The sequence below is a fragment of the Myxine glutinosa genome, chromosome 1 (assembly GCF_964187855.1).
Source record: "Myxine glutinosa chromosome 1, kmMyxGlut1.1, whole genome shotgun sequence".
NCBI lineage: Eukaryota > Metazoa > Chordata > Myxini > Myxiniformes > Myxinidae > Myxine > Myxine glutinosa.
In genome coordinates, this window is record NC_136261.1 from 441,453,733 (window position 1) to 441,472,734 (window position 19,002).

Below are 19,002 nucleotides of genomic sequence, written 5' to 3' on the forward strand. Positions count from 1 at the left end.
TGACTGATACCTGTAGTGGGGACGCAGGTAGATTAGTATGGATTATAATGACGTGGGAGCGCAATAGTTTAAAGGGACGACTGGGAAGCGCAAGTTTCGGAGGGGAGTAGTTAGCTGAGATGATGCCGTGTGTTTGAGATTGAACAGGTGTGATTGCACAGGTGTGAGAACTGGACAGGTGTGTGGAGTAGTGAGTGTGGTGGATCAGCGCGAATGCGCTTGGGGAGAGAAGGGTGCAGGCGGCACCAGGTGTGAGAGCACAGGTGTGCAAGGACAGGTGTGTGGAGTGAGTGGTACGGAGTGGTGTGCATGGTGCGAAGGTGTGAATGGGGGAAGAGTGGACCCCTTTCACGAGTACCCGGGGCGGGTAGTGTAAGTGTTAGGTAGGGGGTACAGGTAAATTGTGGTTGGATATTGGCATCTGTGGTGCGGTTGGAAGAATGATGTTTGGATGGGTGCATTAGTGTTGTGGAAATGGCTGGGCGTGTAGCCTGTTAGTGTGTGTAGTTGGTTGGGCACTCCACCACTGTGAGGATGTCGGCCAGGTGAGGCCGCAGGTGGGCTCTGGGAGCCGGTAGAGTTGTGGATGGGGCCCGAGGATCCAGAGGACGGACCCGGGTAGCCCAGTGCCAGAGAGGGCACCGAGTGGGGAGAGCGCCAGAGGGCCTTCCCCAGTTAGATAGGTTAGGGTAAGGAGCAGGTAAGCTCGGAGGCAACTGCAGTGGTGGAGGTGTGCAGGTGGGTAGACCTGCTGGGAGAGCTACACGTCGCGGCCCAGAAATTGTGCGAGGGCACCGGGAGTTGAATCGGGGGAGTGAGACCCCAAATTGAGAAGCACCACAGTTTGGTCAATGGGAATTTGGTTCTTAAAACCGCATAGAATGTAGGATGGCCAATGGATTGGCAGGGAAGACCCCGGGTAGTGTAAAGTGTGTTAAAATCATTTAGAGGATAGTTAGGATGAAGGATCTCCTCGCACCATCTGCATCCACTCACCTGAGGTGACAGGTACTCCACACCATGCCATGTTTTGATTATTTTTTACTGTGCAAATGTTGGATTGTGAGACGCATCATGACGTGGGTGTGACATTGTGCGTAATTCCATCTCTCCCTCCTTATGAGGATTGATGACGAATTGGGTGATGGCAAATTTTGAAGTAGAGGGATTGTGGAGACGAATTTGGTATAAGGGAAATATGGGGAAGACGTGACGGTAGTAACGAATTTGTAAATGTGTAGATTTTGTACATATGGGGTAAGGGCAAGGGGAGTGTAGGTGACAGGGGGGTGACGTACGGTAGGGACGAGCTTTCTCATTTCGCTCTCCGTACGCATTTCGCCTTGCATTGCCTTGTTTGATGTGTACCCTTGTGACCTTACCCCTCGCTCATCTGTCTGTTCCCCCCTTTGTCTCCCACATGAGGACCTGTGCGCCATCGGGTGCCGAGGGGAGCGTGCGTGAGTTGGCCATTGTGCGCCCGGCACTCTCAGAACCAGCTGTCTGCATCGATGCACCACATTATGGACCACATGCCTGTGGCCGAGCACCACTTATGGACCCCATGGGTTGGGGCATGGCCCCTCTGCTGGAACCGGCCATGAGGGCCCGAAATCTTGCTGGCGGACCTTGGCCACAGGGCACCGATGCCCCACAGGTGAACCACACTAGTCGGCCCTGTGGGCCATAAATAAATAAACATGGACACGTTGGGCGCATTTTATTTCCACAAATAGGCCGCCAGCAAAGGAAAATGACAACAACTGGAAGACATAATAATAACCAGCAGAGGGAGCCGAAGAGCAAGAGACACCTGCAGGGTTTGGGTTTGTTGGTTTTATTTTATTGATGAACAGTGGTGACTGCACCGATGGGTGCTTGAGGGTGTTTTGGTGCGTTTTGGGTGCTTTCATGGTGCATTGATGCAGAGCAGACTGTCTCCCCCAGAAAGAACAATCGCAGGTCCTGGGTTAGTTTTGTAAATAAAAGTAGTGTCTTGTGTAAATAATGCTCCCTACCGGCTGTATGTATAGTTTGCGAATTCTTTCCGGATTCGGTTATCCTGTGGGTGTGGTTCTGTGAGGAGAAGGGTGCAACGTCGCAGGGGGACATATTTACTCATTTGTGAACATCTGTAAAACTGTCGCACTCAGGGTAGAGTTAATAGTAGAGGGAACTACATTGCGTGCCACACTAAAGTAGGTAAAAATTTATCGGGTCGGGACGCCCCGAGGGTAGAGAAGGGTGCAATGTTGCGAATATGGAATTTGGCCTCCATATCCGCTTGTAAATATTCCCCTATTTTCTCCAATACTCCCCAACTCTCCCTTACCCCATTCCTTAGTCCCATTGTCTGTAAACAACACCCATTAGAGCCGATCTTCCCCTTCATCCCCCCATTAAATGTCGTGCCCAGGTCCACCGCACCACACGTAGACAATTATAGGACATCTTGCTAGTTATTCTTAATCTATGTCAGTTAAGGACTTGTTTCCATTAATTATGACTCTTCGTTGCACCAGAATGTGATTATATGGCACCTGTTAGGAAGTTTAGGACCTCCCCATACCTCTCCGCATCTCTTCCCCATGAAGAAGCTCCAACAACAACAACTACAACAACAGAGGAGATGGCGGCGGCGCGGGGGAGGATGCGTCCTCACACCGGCTCGATTAGCGCCATTGACCACGCGCTCCACGGGGTTACCACGGAGGGGCTGGCCGTCAGTCCCTCGTCAGTGGGCGGAGCCCGGTACGTCAGTGGGCGGAACCCGGTAACCCCCCTCCCGCACCCAATGAGAAGCCATGGGCCGATGCCATATGGGGCGGCGCTAACGAGCCGAGGGCGTGACTCCCCGCCGGATATACGCAGCCACTTCCGGACGTGACGAGAGATGCGCCCCCAGCTTGGAACGAGAAGGACGCCACCTCCAAGCGCTGTGATACCTCCCCGCATCTCTGGACACCACCGTACGTGATTCTGTCCCTGAGCCAGGTGCACCTGAGCCATCGACTGCCGCTTTCCTTGCCATCAAATCCCGTGTGAGTCCGTTGTTGTCCCGTTTATCTGTCGTCTGTCTGGGAATAGATAAGACCGTGATTAAGTGCCCACCTTCCTATGTTTCCCTCTTGCCCCTGTAATCTGACCTTCCGCAATTGCTTTAATAACAACCTTTGAGAACCGTATCCCTGGTGTCGTGTCCTATTAATTCCAGCCGTGTGTCTTCTTTTTCCTTCATTGGTCTAGCATAGCGCGATTAGTCAACCCCGGGTACAATCGGGGTAAACTGTGCAGACGTGGTCATACCAAACCGCTCGGTAAACCAACATCCAAAGACCGCGTCTGTAACAATATATATATATATATATATATATATATATATATATATATATATATATATATATATATATATATATATATATATAATATATATATATATAAATAATGAATCGGTGTTGTTTGTTATTTTAGTGCAAGCTAAAATAACTGGTGTTGCATGAAGAAATTCAACGAAATACTCTCATAATTAAATTTGTGTTGTCAACAACAACTCACTGCAACTTCAACATACGATCTTCACAATACAAATTAATTGATCACTCCAGGGAGAAAATCCCAGGCAGTGTATAAGTACAAGACCCAATTGACGCCTGTAGGTCAATTATCGGGGGTCAACTTTTTATCCAAACATAGCCCTCGACCTTCTCTGGATGAAAGAGGCCATGTAAAGTTTGGTCGCACTGATTCCTACAAGGTCTGAATCCATAAACAAACAAATAAACAAACTTTCTTTATATATTAGATATAGCAGAGTACCCTCACTGCTGGTGGGTCGAGTTTGCACATTACTTACAGGAAAAGTATCGTCTGTGTTTTTCAAGAAGTCAACAGATGTTTATGTGGTGTGTGCTTTAAAGATTCTAGATAGTCTAAAGGGTATATTCCAATCATAGTTAGTGTCTAAAGGGTCAAAAGGGTCTAATCCCTCAAGCATGCAAAAAGGGCCTAAAAAGGTCCAAGTGGTCTAAAGCTATAAATGGTCAAGGGTCCAATATGTCTAATCTGTCTGAAGGGTGTACGGGGTCGAAATGGTGTTGAAGTCCAAGTGACTTAGGGAGTTTAAAGGTCTTCAGGTTCTTGGAGTCGAAAGGTTATAAAAGGTTGAAAGGGTGAAGGAATCTAAAAGTGTTGAAAGGGTCTCAAAAGTAAAAGTATTCTTAAGGCTATTTCAGGGTCTTTGGGATCTAATCTTTCAAGCATGTAAAAAGGGTCCTTGGAGGTCTTTAAAGGCTAAGGTGGTGCATGAAAATACAATGAGGACAATCCACAGGTCGGACTTTGTCTGTGTGCCAAATTTGGTGGTTGTCGGCACAGCTGTCTTTGCAAAGAAACACCAACACACACAGATAGGACAGACAGACAGACAGACAGACAGACAGACATCCAACGAATTTTATTTTTTTCGGTTATTATTTATTATTCACATTTGGTATTATTACAGGACCTGGTTTTTTTAAAGACAGAAGTGACTATATTTACAAAGGTGCCCACAAAGCCAAATAAATAATAACATACACCCTAATTAGGTGTTGTCTCCTCATCCTCATGGTGCCGGGTGAAAGGGAAGGATGGGAGGGGAGGAGAGAGATTTCTGGGAATGGAGGAATTATTTTGCACATTATCTGCCCATGGTACCCCGAAAACGACAAAACATGACAGGAACACAGGGCAAGTCGTTCACTCTGAAACACACATACACAAACATACATACATATGTACATACCATTGTCGGATTGTGTGTTTGTTTATTGATATAATTCGTTGACTAATTAATTGTTCCCTTGCTGCATTTTTTTTTTTTTTTTTTTTGCAGAGTTCGTTAGTTCACTTCTAAAAATATTATCATCGTACATTCCTTCACAAAACAAGGATGACTTATTCGAAGAGAAATAAAGGTGTGAGTGAGCACCTCCCTCGAGTGCATTCCTTTTTTAAATGGGGTACCAGGTGGGGGACATGACCCTTTCCAAGTTTCCAAGAACACCCATTCCTTGATGATTCCTACCTCTGTTTGATCTTCCTCTTCCTGGACCTGCCGTAGTTTGGATGCAACGCTCTGCATTGACTGTGACACATGAGGATACTTTGCAGCCAAAACATCCTGCACAGAATAAAGAAACAACAGAATGAAGAATCGTGAACCTGTGGTGGATTAAAAAGGAACATCCTGCACAAAATTAGATGAATACTAGCAGAGGTACCGTACCTTGTGTGGAAGGAATTTAGAAGATACAAGATGATTTGTAATACGGGCTAACACCGGGTGGTGCTATACGATACACATTTACATAGTGAGAATTGGGGTCTTCGCCCCACCCTGAACCCCTTAACCTGAAGGATTGAAAATGTGTTCTTGCATTTCCATTTGCCAAGAGGATTGGCATGCGATATGATGGGGTTATAATTATATATATGGAGTATACATTTGTGAGAAGAAGCACAGTCAATGTGATGGGAGTTTTATTAAAATTTATAAATATTCTCTTCTCTTTAACTCCAGAGCTGTAGGAGAAAAAGTCCCAGGACGACATTAACCACTAAAACAGTCTCAGCTGTCTTGAAGGTCGATGTTTGGTGAAGCACTGAAGCCGTCATGATTACATCACTCTACATTTAAATAATTATATAATTATATCAGGGGTAGCTGCACTGACATTACGTCATCGTGACATGTTGGTGTGAAGGGAAAGATCGATATATTTTGTAATTTAAATTGCTGGAAAACGTTTGAAAACCTAAAATGTCCAATTACAAATATCGAACCATTTGAAAAGTTTTCTCTGGGATTGAACTGTTTTCAGGATGTGGTTTGAATGGGATTTTTATATTGTACGCTGATTTGATATAAAAATACGAATTTAATCCAAGGGATTTTTCAGATTGGGAAGAAGATGAAGATCCCCTCAATTGAGGTCTGGATGATAGATGGATCACCTGTTACCTGGGTTTGAATACCTTAGTGGTTGGTCCAAGATGTGATACACAGGGTCTTGTAATATAGGGGAAAGACCTTGAAAGGTATAAGTGTATAAGGTTATTCAAAATGAATTCTTCTTCTTCTTCTTGTTCTTCTTCTTTTATATGGAGCACATTTCTGCAGGTTATACCATTTGCTGGGGGTGCAGGTGTGTCACTGATTCAGTGCCCTCTGCAAGTCAGAGCGTTAATCAGAGATCCGTTCAGGGAGCTGGCGATCAGGAAAAGTTGATTTGTACCGATTTGAAATATTCCAAAGATAGTTAGTTCAGTAAGTTGTATAGTTGGGGTGCAGGAAACGACTTACCGACATCTCTCTGATTTATTTAAACACACATTTTAAATGAAAATTCTGTGATGATGAATCTTTATTTAACCTTCATTCGTCTTTAAGTCCGAGGATTGTAAGTAGCTCAGGCCGTAAACATTCTTCCTTATTCCAAAATAAACTTATTTTGGTGAACTCTGAACCCTTGTCACATCAACAAACAAACAATTTCACCTTTTATCAGATGGTCACCTGAAAAAAACTTATTCATTTCCCGTCACGCCTTGTACAGGTGAATGATCAACAACAGCACATGATAAATAATTCTGATGATAAACTCATTCCCAGAAATCTCACGTTCATGAGGAATATTCCGCTACGATGACGTAACAAGCTGTACATAAATGGATAATGGTCAATCAGAAAGGTAAAAATATTCAGACCTCCACACGAGCCTTCGTCATATAAATCTAGCCCCGTGGGGGACTGACGGTTATATCCCCATGCCCCACTCCACATATGGAAGTTGAAAAAGGCGACATTAAAACAAGAAAGAGCAATCAGAGATCGCAGACCCTCGCCAAGATGTGTTTGTGAGGTGTATTTTGTGGGGTGTTTTTGTACATTCTTTCATTATTTTGTACAACCACGCTTTCATCAGACATGCGTGACACATGACATCCTCTTTATAAAACTGAATTCAGTGTTGTATTTTAAATATATATATTTTAATGAGGCTGTCCTCAGGGTCATTGGAGTTCCCAGGGTCTTTCGCATCCATGGAGTCTTTTGGGTCATCAGGCTCTTTTGGGTCCTTGGGGTCTTTTTGGGTCATTGGGGTCTTTTGGATCTTCGGAGTCTTCATGGTATTTAAGGGTATTGATGGTCTTGATGGGGTCTTAAAGGTTCTTCAAAGGTCCAATGGGTCTCAGCAGTCCAAAGTGTCGAAAGGTACATTCCGATATTACATAATTAATAGACAGGATGCCACTGACTTCAAACAGAACATAATTAACAGATATATTGAAAGCTCACATGGCTGGAGAAGATAACAAAGTGGTGCTTCTTCTTCTTCAAACAATAACTTCTGGCTGTCAGACCGTAAGACCAATCATATTGAAATTTTAAACACGTGTTCTGCTTTGCGACTACGTCATTATTTTGAAGTTTCACATCGATCAATGAAGCGGTTCAAGAAGTAGAACTTTTAAAAGATTTTTGTTCAATCCAATATGGCCACCAAACCATGTGACGTATGAATTATTCAAGTGCAGCAGCGTATACACGAGGCACGGGGAACATATGTTTGAAGTTTCCGTTCGATCTGTTGAGCCATTCTGGAGGAGTGGCTTTTTACAGTTTTATTCTTCAAAAAATCATTGCCGCCAAACCATGTGACCTATGACGTCATGGTTGTCCTTCTGGAAGTTTCTCCCATCTCCACACAGGATCTCTGGAGCTCAGCCAGAATGACAATCGGGTTCTTGGTCACCTCTCTTATCAAGGCCCTTCTCCCACGATTGCTCAGTTTGGACGGGCGGCCAGCTCTAGGAAGAGTCCTGGTTGTTCCAAACTTCTTCCATTTAAGAATCAAAGAGGCCACTGTGCTCTTGGGAACCTTCAATAAAGCAGAATTTTTTTTGACGGCTTCCCCAGATCTGTGCCTCGACACAATCCTGTCTGAGCTCTGCAGGCAGTTCCTTCGACCTCATGGCTTGGTGTTTGCTCTGATATGCATTGTCAGCTGTGAGACCTTATAATCTTATATAGACAGGTGTGTGCCTCTCCAAATCATGTCCAATCAATTGAATTTACTACAGGTGGACTCCAATCAAGGTGTAGAAACATATCAAAGATGATCAAGAGAAATGGGAGGCACCTGAGCTAAATTTCAAGTTTCATAGCAAAGGGTATGAATACTTCTGTCAATGTGATATTTCAGTTTTTTCTTTTTAATAAATTTGCAAAACGTTCTAAAATCCTGTTTTCTCCTTGTCATTTTGTCATATTTTGTTTTTTGGCTAACCCCCGCTCTAGCAGGGAAAATGGCCTTAAAATGCATGTTGTTGGTGTTGTTGTTGTGTCTTTGTCATTATCGGGTATTGAGTATAGATTGATGAAGGAAAAAATAAATTTAAACGATTTCAGCATAAGGCTGCAACATAACAAAATGTGAAAAAAGTGAAGGGGTCTGAATACTTTCTGAATGCACTGCATTTCAGCTAAATAACCAAAAATAATATGGATATAATACATACAATAACCATTTTCACTGATTTACTCACCTTCAGTTCAGCATGAGCAATCTCCAAAGCAACAACGTCGTGGTCCCGATGTTGTCCACCTGTGCACGTGACGCACATCAAGCTCCCATCATCCTTACAATAGAGTTGGATTGGCTTTCCATGCTCAATGCATCTTAGTTCCTCAATCTTTACTCCAGGATCCACCAGTTTGTGCCCTTTCTGTTGATGAGGCTTCAGGTGTTTCGCACAGCAGAGGATCTCACAAGGTACACACCTCTTGGCTGCCTCTCCATTACAAAGCTCACAGAAACTCTCACTGCCCCCTGATTTCATTCCTTCCTTAACATTCACATCACCATGTTCTGTATCTCGGACCTCCAATCCAAACTTTCCCTTTTTCAACTTCATATTTTCTACCAAGTTGGCAATGATCACATTCTTCTTGAGCTTTGGTTTTTGTGGAAAAACCTCACGGCAATTTGGACAAACACAACCTGTGTCTTCTTCCCTTTTCTCCCAGGATTTCTCTATACACACACGACAAAACGAGTGGCCGCATGGCAAACCAACGGGCTCCTTGTAGAGTTCAAAGCACACTGGGCATGTGAGTTCATTCAAAATAACTCCAATATCAGAAGAAGAAGAAGAAGAAGAAGAGGCCATTTCCTTGGGGTGAGAGAAGAGCGTGAAACAGGGTTGAATTGAAACCTGCAAATGGAGATTGATAATTAGAAAATTGTAAGGCAATTAAAGAGCAAGTATATACATATATATTGTTGCAGCCACAGGTTCCGGGGCTTGCTAATAGGGGAAGATTCGGTTCCCCCCGGACCTGAGTCAATCGGGCATGGATAACTCCATGACTTGAGCAGTGCCAATCAATCTACCAGGTTCCCAAGGGTCCCCAGTCCAATTATTGTTTACATTTGGGTCACGTCATTTTCCAACCCATTTCCAACCGGGCCTCGCACCCTCGATATGCACTGCTCTTATCTTTTAAATCTTAATGAGATGCAGCTTTGCAAAATCTTCCAGTGCACATCGGACATGGACTGGAGCCAATTAATTCGTTGTGGTAGAAAACCTCCCAGGCTAACACCACAGGTGGACTGCGCTCGACCAATAGAAGAAAGGACAAGCACAGACAAATCACGAGAACAATCAACAACGAGGCGGTTTATTTATAAGGATGAGGGGGAAAGGGGGAGGATATAAGCAACAAAAGCAATTCAATGGTACAAGCAGAATCAAAATGAACAAGGGATCAATAATGCACAAGGGATTAACTAGAAAGACACTCTTCCACATCACGACGTCGACCGATATGCCTCCACCCACATCACTACATCATTATAGATACATGTACCAAGTTTGAATTTAAATCCCTTCAGCTATTCTCAAGTTATCACATTTTACCTGACATGACCTCTGACCTTTGACCTCTTGACCACAAAATCAAATCAGTTTATCTTTGCATCGTACTATAATGATATGAAGTTTGGTGAAAATCCCATGAGTGGTTGACAAGTTAGCCTGGTAGTATAATTCTTACCTGACCGGACATCTGACATTTGACCTTTCAACTCTTGACCCCAAAATATAGTCAGTTGATCTTTACATCATTATACATACCTGTACCAAGTTTGAATTAGATCCCTTCAGCAGTTCTCAAGTGATAAACCTATTACAGACTTTGACCTTTTGACCCCCAAAATCAAATAAGTTAATCTTTGCATCATAACAACTACTTGTACCAACTTTGGTCAGAATCCCATCACTGGTTCACAAGTTATCGCGGTAACATAATTTTACCTAACATGACCTCTGGCCTTTGATCTCGTTACCCCAAAATCTAATCAGTTCATCTTTACCTTATTATACATACCTGCACCAACTTTGACCGTTACCCCTTCAGCCGTTCTCAAGTTATCGCGGTAATATAAACCTATCATGGACAGATGGATGGACAACCAGACGGACAACCAGAAAACATAGTGCCTCCGGCGACTTTGTCGGCGGAGGCATAAAAATGGACAAAGCACAGGGACAAAGAGCAGAGTTATCCTGATCGACATAGTTTATACTGTACATATTCACATTACAAGGGCGCCAATCAGACTCATCACGAGGAAGAGGAGATGAAGAAAACAAAGATAGAGCAGTCGCTAAGGTGAGGGGTAAAGAGGAGGACTACTTCGTTGGGATGGGTGGGGAGGAGGTGCAGGTGTGGTGCAACCAGGTGTGGTGCAAGAAAGAAAATGGAAAGAGGTGCGTATCTGGAGGGTCCCTCTAAAAAGAACGGTTGGTAACTTTGTCTAGGGCTTTTCCTTGTTGAGCTTATTGTGCATCCAGAGTGGATGTTTGAAGAGTTGAAGATGTTTGAAGAATCTCTAGGGCGTTTCTCTAGGGCGTGCCCGTACTATATATATATCTAAAATTATATCCCCCCCCTCTATTTACATGAAATGGTTTGGTTACGCACAAGTTGCATTACCCCACAGCTAGGGTGATAGGGCACGCCCTATCTATAATTCCAGTAATCTCTGTGTGTATGTGTGTCTGTGTGTGTGTGTGTGTTTGTTTGTCTGTGACCGCTGTTTCTCGACAACTACCGGTCCGATATACTTGAAACTTGTCTGGTATATTGCTGGGGACGAGAGGATGTGCCTTTTCAAGGTTTGAAATTAATCGGACAAGTGGTTCCCAAGGTATGGTCACCGTACTCGCAAGCCGTTCGCTTTGGCTTTGCGAATGGACCAAACCATTTCATGTAAATAGAGGGGGGGGGTTCTGTGGTCGTTACTGGCTTTGCGAATGGACCAAGCCATTTCATGTAAATAGAGGGGGGGGGGGGGTTCTGTGGTCGTTACTGCCACGTGGTTTCAAAGTTGTTTTTTGTTGTTGTTTGCACGCATGTTTTTTTGCACGCACGTATGGGCAAGCACGTACGGGCAAGCACGTATGTGCGGGCACGCCCTAGAGAGAGAGAGAGAGAGAGAAAGATTTGTTGTATGAGGTGATAATTAATCGACCTGCCCTCCATATTGGAATGGGCCCGGTATGGTGTCTGGATTGCTCGCTTGCCCAGAGCTCCATCCTGCCAACTCCATTCCGCAGCTCTCTCCCGCTCGCACCGCTCCAACAACCCCGATCCGCCTTTCCCAGTATCAGTCAGGGGGTTTTCAGCCAGGAATATTAAATTAAACTAAATTAGTACACCGACTCTGACATCACACTGACGTCATGTACATTCATTGGTTTATTATTGAGCCTAATATAGTTGCTGGATGTTGTAATATGGTTGCTGCATGTTGTAATAGGGTTGCTGCATGTTGTAATATGGTTGCTGCATGTTGTAATAGGGTTGTTGCATGTTGTAATATGGTTGCTGCATGTTGTAATATGGTTGCTGCATGTTGTAATATGGTTGCTGCATGTTGTAATATGGTTGCTGCATGTTGTAATATGGTTGCTGCATGTTGTAATATGGTTGCTGCATGTTGTAATATGGTTGCTGCATGTTGTAATATGGTTGCTGCATGTTGTAATATGGTTGTTGCATGTTGCAATATGGTTGTTGCATGTTGCAATATGGTTGTTGCATGTTGCAATATGGTTGTTGCATGTTGCAATATGGTTGTTGCATGTTGCAATATGGTTGTTGCATGTTGTAATATGGTTGTTGTATGTTGTAATATGGTTGCTGTATGTTGTGATTTTGTTATTGTATGTTGCAATACGGTTACTGTATATTGTAATATGGTTGTTGTTTGTTGTAATATGGTTGCTGTATGTTGTGATATTGTTATTGTATGTTGTAATACAGTTACTGTGTGTTGTAATATGGCTTTGGATGTTGTAATATGGTTGCTGTAATATGTTTGTGCCCTAGTCGTGCTGTTAAATAACATCAGGTGGGTTGATTCAGCCTGTCATCCTTCTGATGTCGGCAAAATAAGAACCAGGCTAGTATAAACAGGGAGCACTGCATCAGGGGCACAGTCGGCACATCTTAACATCAGCGGCACATCTAAACATACACCAACCATACACTCCCAGCAATGATGCAAACATCCGCCATTGGCTGCTTATGGAATATAACTCTGTGTGTGTGTGTGTGTGTATGTATGTGTATGTGTACGTGTGTGTGTACGTGTGTGTGTGTGTGTGTGTGTGTGTGTGTGTGTGTGTGTGTGTGTGTGTGTGTGTGTGTGTGTGTGTGTGTGTGTGTGTGTGTGTGTGTGTGTCGTTGGCTGCTGCCTCCACAGTTTAAACATGGTTGGGTTTCAAGAGATGCAACGGAGACCTGGCAGTGTCCACCTCCGTGTGTGCAGGTGCAAGTTTGTATGTGTGTCTGGATGAGTTAGATGCCTTTACCCTCCTGTTGGTGGGGGTTGGGGGGTTGGTATGCCCAAGATAACCTTACCCTCCTGTTGGTCAGGGTTAGGGGATTGGTATGCCCAAGATCACCTTACCCTTCCATTGGTGGGGGTTAGGGGATTGGTATGCCCTAGATCACATAACCCTCCTGTTTATGGGGGTTTGGGGGTTGGCATGCCCAAGATCACATAACCCTCCTGTTGGTGGGGGTTAGGGGGTTGGTATGCCCAAGATCACCTTACCCTCCTGTTGGTCGGGGTTAGGGGGTTGGTATGCCCAAGATCACCTTGCCCTCCTGTTGGTGGGGGTTAGGGGGTTGGTATGCCCAAGATAACCTTACCCTCCTGTTGGTGGGGGTTAGGGGGTTGGTATGCCCAAGATCACCTTACACCTCCCGTTGGTGGGGGTGAGGGGGTTGGTATGCCCAAGATCACCTTACCCTCCCGTTGGTGGGGGTTAGGGGGTTGGTATGCCCAGGTTCACCTTACCCTCCTGTTCGGGGAGGCATGTTGAAGCTGCAATGCTCTCATTCCAATATGGAACGTTTTGACAAGTTTCTCCTCTCACCACTAATCCTCCCCAGGTAAAGTCTCATTTATTGAACTGTATTATTTATTGTAAATCATTCATTGGATGTAATCGATAACTTTGTATCAATTGTAATCCCGTGTGTTGTGTTGAGTTTGGTGAATCCATCATTTGACGGGATTTTCCTTGAGTATTCACATAAAAAAACAATCCCCGAGTATTAACATTCAGAATAATCATTCAGTGTATTAGATGAAATGACAAACTGGACAAGAAGATCATCAGAAGGACCGGGAGCCCGCACCGGGAGACTAGGAGCCCAGGGGGGGTCAGCTTAGATGGAAAGTTAACCAATTTTCATGTATATAGCAATGGTCCATGTGCATGTCCATGTAAGGAAATGGACTTTCTGCCGGGTACATTATGGTGGGTGTGGTCAGAAGGGCCATTCGAAAGGGACCCAAAAATTGAGCTCGATCAGCTCTGTGAGTTAACCTGATGAAACCTAATGGAAAATGTTCGGCATAGTCCCAAATATCATGTATGACCACTGCCAGACATTTTCAGTGGTGGGGTGTGCCTGCCAGATTACATAACCGGATGCCCAAAATTGAGCTACATCAGCTCGTGAGTTAACCCGTTAAAACTTACTGGAAAATGTTTGACATGGTCCCGTGTGTCAGGAATGACCACTGCCAGACTTTTTCAGTGGTGGGTGTGCCCGCCAGACACTCCCGAATGCCCCCACACCCAAAATTGAGCAAGATCAGCTCGTGGGTTAACCCGGTAAAACTTACTGGAAAATGTTTGACATAGTCTCAAGTACCAGGAATGATCACTGCCAGACATTTTCAGTGGTGGGTGTGCCCGCCAGACTCTCCCGAATACCCCCACCCCAAAAATTGAGCAAGATCAGCTCGTGAGTTAACCCGGTAAAACTTACTGGAAAATGTTTGACATTGTCTCAAGTACCCGGAATGGTCACTGCCAGACATTTTCAGTGGTGGGTGTGCCCGCCAGACACCCCCGAATACCTCCACCCCAAAAATTGAGCTAGATCAGCTCGTGAGTTAACGCGGTAAAACTTACTGGAAAATGTTTGACATAGTCTCAAGTACCAGGAATGGTCACTGCCAGACATTTTCCGTGGTGGGTGTGCCCGCCAGACACTCCCGAATACCCCCACCCCAAAAATTGAGCTAGATCAGCTCGTGAGTTAACCCGGTAAAACTTACTGGAAAATGTTTGACATAGTCTCAAGTACCAGGAATGGTCACTGCCAGACATTTCCAGTGGTGGGGTGTGTCCGCCAGACACCCCCGAATGCCCCCACACCCAAAATTGAGCGAGATCAGCTCGTGAGTTATGCTGATGAAACCTCCTGGAAAATATTCAGCATAACTCCGTGTATCATGAATTTTCAGTGGCGGAGTGTGGCTGCCAGACACCCCAAAATGCCTGCCCTCCATTGAGCCAGACGGAATTCTGAGAAAAAGCCCAATGTATCTCTTGATTCTGTGGCATTGTAATTTACTCACAATTATCAATATAGCATGTATTTGACCAAGCCTGAACCTAGACAACATTAAGGTGCCAGGTGTGTTACTTTACATATATTACATTTTGTGACACTTTTACCGGTATATGTGTCAGTTTTAAAATAGGAATCAAGTAGTCAAGTTCTCTTTGCAGTGCAACCCAACTTATTTTATTGAGGATCAGAGTCATCAACACATCCAAGAAGATATTCGACACAGTCTGAGGTAAGTTTTGTTACTTAAATTTCTCCCCATAGATATCATGCTGCCACCTATTATCTCATTAATCAAGCTTTAAAACTTTAAAGATTTAAGAGAGGTCTCTCCTTTGTAACTATACTCAAAATCAGTGTGTTTATGGTGGTGCAAAGCGGTACATGTCCATGTACATCCCTTTGAATCCATCAGGTACGGGTATGTTACCAGAATAGCGCCGAGGCCGAATCACAAACTGCATAGGATTCACCTAACCCTCACCCTCCTGCTGATGCTGTCCATCCATCATATTGAGGGCTACTTGTCCATTAATTAGGCCTACTTTATCGACTGATATAGATATTTCAATGAACCTTATGCAGCCAAGGTTACTCACACTATATACTGCAAGTGGAGCCTATATGCTTAGGTCTACGGTCATTAATTTCAAAGCGAAACAATGAATGTATACTCTTTTCTTGATTGAGGGAAATGAAGGCGTATATTTTTCGTGTCTGACTGGACCATTATGATAATTCTTGTACATGTTAATGAACCATTTCCCTCAAGGTAAGCTAATGCCCATACTACGATAAATGTCAATTTTGATTCCTCTCAATTAATATTTCATATTACTGTCGTCATTTCTTTTAATAATGGGTGTTAGCAAAAGTGTGGCTCTGGGGATTTTTTAATACAATGCATTATTCTATTCTTTCAGCTTTGGATTATCGACGTCAGCCAGGAGGATGACTGCAGAAGAGCAAGGTTCGGAAGAATCACCCAGGAGGATGGATCCAGAAGAAACATGTGTGACTTCAGAAGAGCCATGTTTGGGAGAGTCAGCCCAAGGATCAAATCGTTCATCCACTATTGTCAATCAAGAGGTAAGGGTAATGGAACTTAATTTGCACATTTTAAAGCACTGAGAAGATACCACTCACCAAGCCACCAGAGAAATCTCCTCTCAAAATGTCTACTGAGTTAGCATTATTTTGTAACCAAGGACAGAGGTGAAATTCGGAATTCCCATAACCAAATGTCAAACGTCATTATGCCTCCGCCACAAATTTATGTTTTCTGGTTGTCCGTCCGTCCGAGTCTCGTTATCGCGATGTCTTAAGAACCGTTGAAAGGATTTTCGTCAAACTTTTTACATGTATGCACTTGGAAGAAGAGGCAACATGATTAGATTTGGGGTTATTAGATCAAAGGTTACAGGTCAATTTATTTGCACAGAATATCGATTCCAACATTATGCGGTTGCCTAGCTGACAGTTATATCCACATGTGATCATATGGTCCCTGGACCATTTAATTTTTACTCCACATTAACGGACCCTATTTTCATTCCAGAACAATGACGCTGAGGGTGTTTTAAGCTGCTACATCTGTCACAAGTGCACAGAAGAGGATGGCAAGCTGATAAAGTTCAGCGACAGGACACGGAAAACAGTAAAGTATGCTGCTGCCTTGCGTAAAAATTTTAAATCTGACATACTTTGAGGTCACACACAAGATTTTGGTAAGCATTGATCACGAATCTACTGTCAGCTATCACCTTCCTGTCATAAGCATTACACAGCAGTGAAGCGTCCCAAAGAACCCCTGCCACCTGATGATGAACCAACCACCAAAAAGGCTTCGATCCGAACAAGACGCTGCAGTGTCCTTCCCAAGTCTGATCAGCAGGGCCTGTTGAAAGGGACTTGTATTTTCTGTGGCAAAAGCCATATGTACGGACAAAGCAAGACTCAAGATGTCAATGAAGCATGATACAACAAACTGATGCAAATGACTGGCAAAGTTGATCAGGTAATTAAGGCACGAGAAACTGAGAATATGATCATCATTATAAAATTAGAATACCTTACAACATCTCTAATCATGCCTTTCATTGACATTCAGGAGAATCCATTAGCAAACATCAAACGGATCGACTGTGCGCTGCTGCCACCTTCTCGTCGGACCCTTGACATGAAGATTCTACGAACGCAGCATGTAACAGCATTGTGGACACATGCCGTGACAGCATCTCCTGGGGACGGTTTGTCACCAACCGATTATGGATGGTCTGTGAATGACAACATCCTGAAGACAACCTGGTTTGAAGGGCCAGCCATACCAGACAGTTTGTTTGCGAATGGCAGTAACAACGCAGAGGACACGGAGGTCAAAGGTGACAGCGAGTCAGAGTTGGAAGTAGAAAATATTGATGGATTATTGAGCGATTCAGATGGCGAAGCATGGAGTGAAGACTCAGAATCAGAGGAGGAAGACGGGGATTACTGATAGGAGACCAGCTCTAGAGAATTTGAAATTGTTTGAATGAATGGCTGACATCTGCTTGTGGCCATTCATTTGGGCTATGCAGTACCATGTTATGCTCAACATTTTCAGTCACTTTCATCAGGATTGGTAACTCATGAGCTCAGATCTAGTTCTGTATTTTGGAGTTGGGGAGGGGGTTCCAGGTGTCTGGCAGGCATACTCCACCACAGAAAATGTCAAGTGGTCATTCATTATTATTTTTTCTTTCGTTGCCTCATTTGAAGGACTTTATTGTTTCATCATATGTAATCACATTACAAAACATAAATGTGCAGACAAATGAAATAAAATTCTGTAGCGTAGCATGTCAAACAATCTTTCTACCTGACTTCTGTCATTTCTTTCGTTTGGTTTACTGTTCAAAAAAAAATCAGTTCAGATTTCAACTCATGCAAAAGAGCTCTGGCATGTGTTTTAGTACCACAGCTCATCTTCGTGTTTTAGTACCACAGCTCATCGTTGTTGCCAAAGACTAAATACATCAGGTTCTATCTGCTTTTTTCTCTCTACAATCAATGAGTAGAAGTGTGTTGTTTTCATGTTTAAATCATTGATAGCATCTACTGCAGTTGACATTTCTATAAATTGTTTCCCTGATTAATCCCCACCTGTTTCATAAAGTACGCAATTTATCCAACCATAATCTCGGAATTTTACGAACTTAAAGGGAAATAAATGTTTCGGCAATGTATTACATTTAACAGATAACGTCAGCGTCTTTACAACACCCACGACAAATGACGTGTTACACCTTAGAAATCCCTTCTTTCCCCATGACTTGAAATAAAACATCTGATTTTCAAAAGTTATGATGCTGTTATTCCATTGTATTTTATTCTCAATGTTATTCTCATCAGGTTAAATCACAAGCTGATCTCGCTCAATTTTGGGGTGGTGGCATTCAGGGGTGTCTGGCCGGCACACCTCACCACTGAAAATGTCTGGTACTGGCTATTCATGATACCTAGGACTATGCCAAACCATTTCATGTAGGTTTCACCGGGTTAACTTACAAGCTGATCTAGTTCAATTTTGGGGGTGGGGGCATTCGGGAGTTTCTAGCGGGCACATCCGACCACTGAAAATGTCTGGCAGTGGCCATTCATGATACCATGGACTCTGCCGAACTATTTCCTGTAGGTTACACCGGGTTAACTTAAGAGCTGATCTCGCTCAATTTTGGGTGTGGGGGCATTCGGGGGTTTCTAGCGGGCACATCCGACCACTGAAAATGTCTGGCAGTGGCCATTCATGATACCATGGACTCTGCCGAACTATTTCCTGTAGGTTTCACCGGGTTAACTTAAGAGCTGATCTCGCTCAATTTTGGGTGTGGGGGCATTCGGGGGTTTCTGGCGGGCACACCCAACCACTGAAAATGTCTGGCAGTGGCCATTCGTGATATCTGGGACTATGCCGAACATTTTCCAGTAGGTTTCACCGGGTTAACTCACGAGCTGATCTAGCTCAATTTTGGGGT

At 43.9% G+C, this 19,002-nt stretch overlaps 2 protein-coding genes across 4 annotated transcripts in view; both read right to left on the reverse strand.

Annotated features, from left to right (window-relative positions):
* The window catches only part of LOC137418362 (E3 ubiquitin-protein ligase Midline-1-like), a 466,393-nt gene that overhangs the window by 445,995 nt on the left and 1,396 nt on the right, over positions 1-19,002 (reverse strand). For all 3 annotated transcript variants that reach the window (XM_078770845.1, XM_078770846.1, XM_078770847.1), the window contains exons 2-3: positions 8,590-9,258; positions 5,066-5,161 (exon numbers count right to left, since the gene is read on the reverse strand). In XM_078770845.1, coding sequence (XP_078626971.1) covers positions 5,066-5,161; positions 8,590-9,213 — 720 coding nt within the window. In that variant the 5' untranslated portion in view covers positions 9,214-9,258. The remainder of the gene's footprint in view (positions 1-5,065; positions 5,162-8,589; positions 9,259-19,002) is intronic.
* The window catches only part of LOC137418230 (E3 ubiquitin/ISG15 ligase TRIM25-like), a 1,962,167-nt gene that overhangs the window by 92,466 nt on the left and 1,850,699 nt on the right, over positions 1-19,002 (reverse strand). The gene's annotated exons all lie outside the window — the stretch shown is intronic.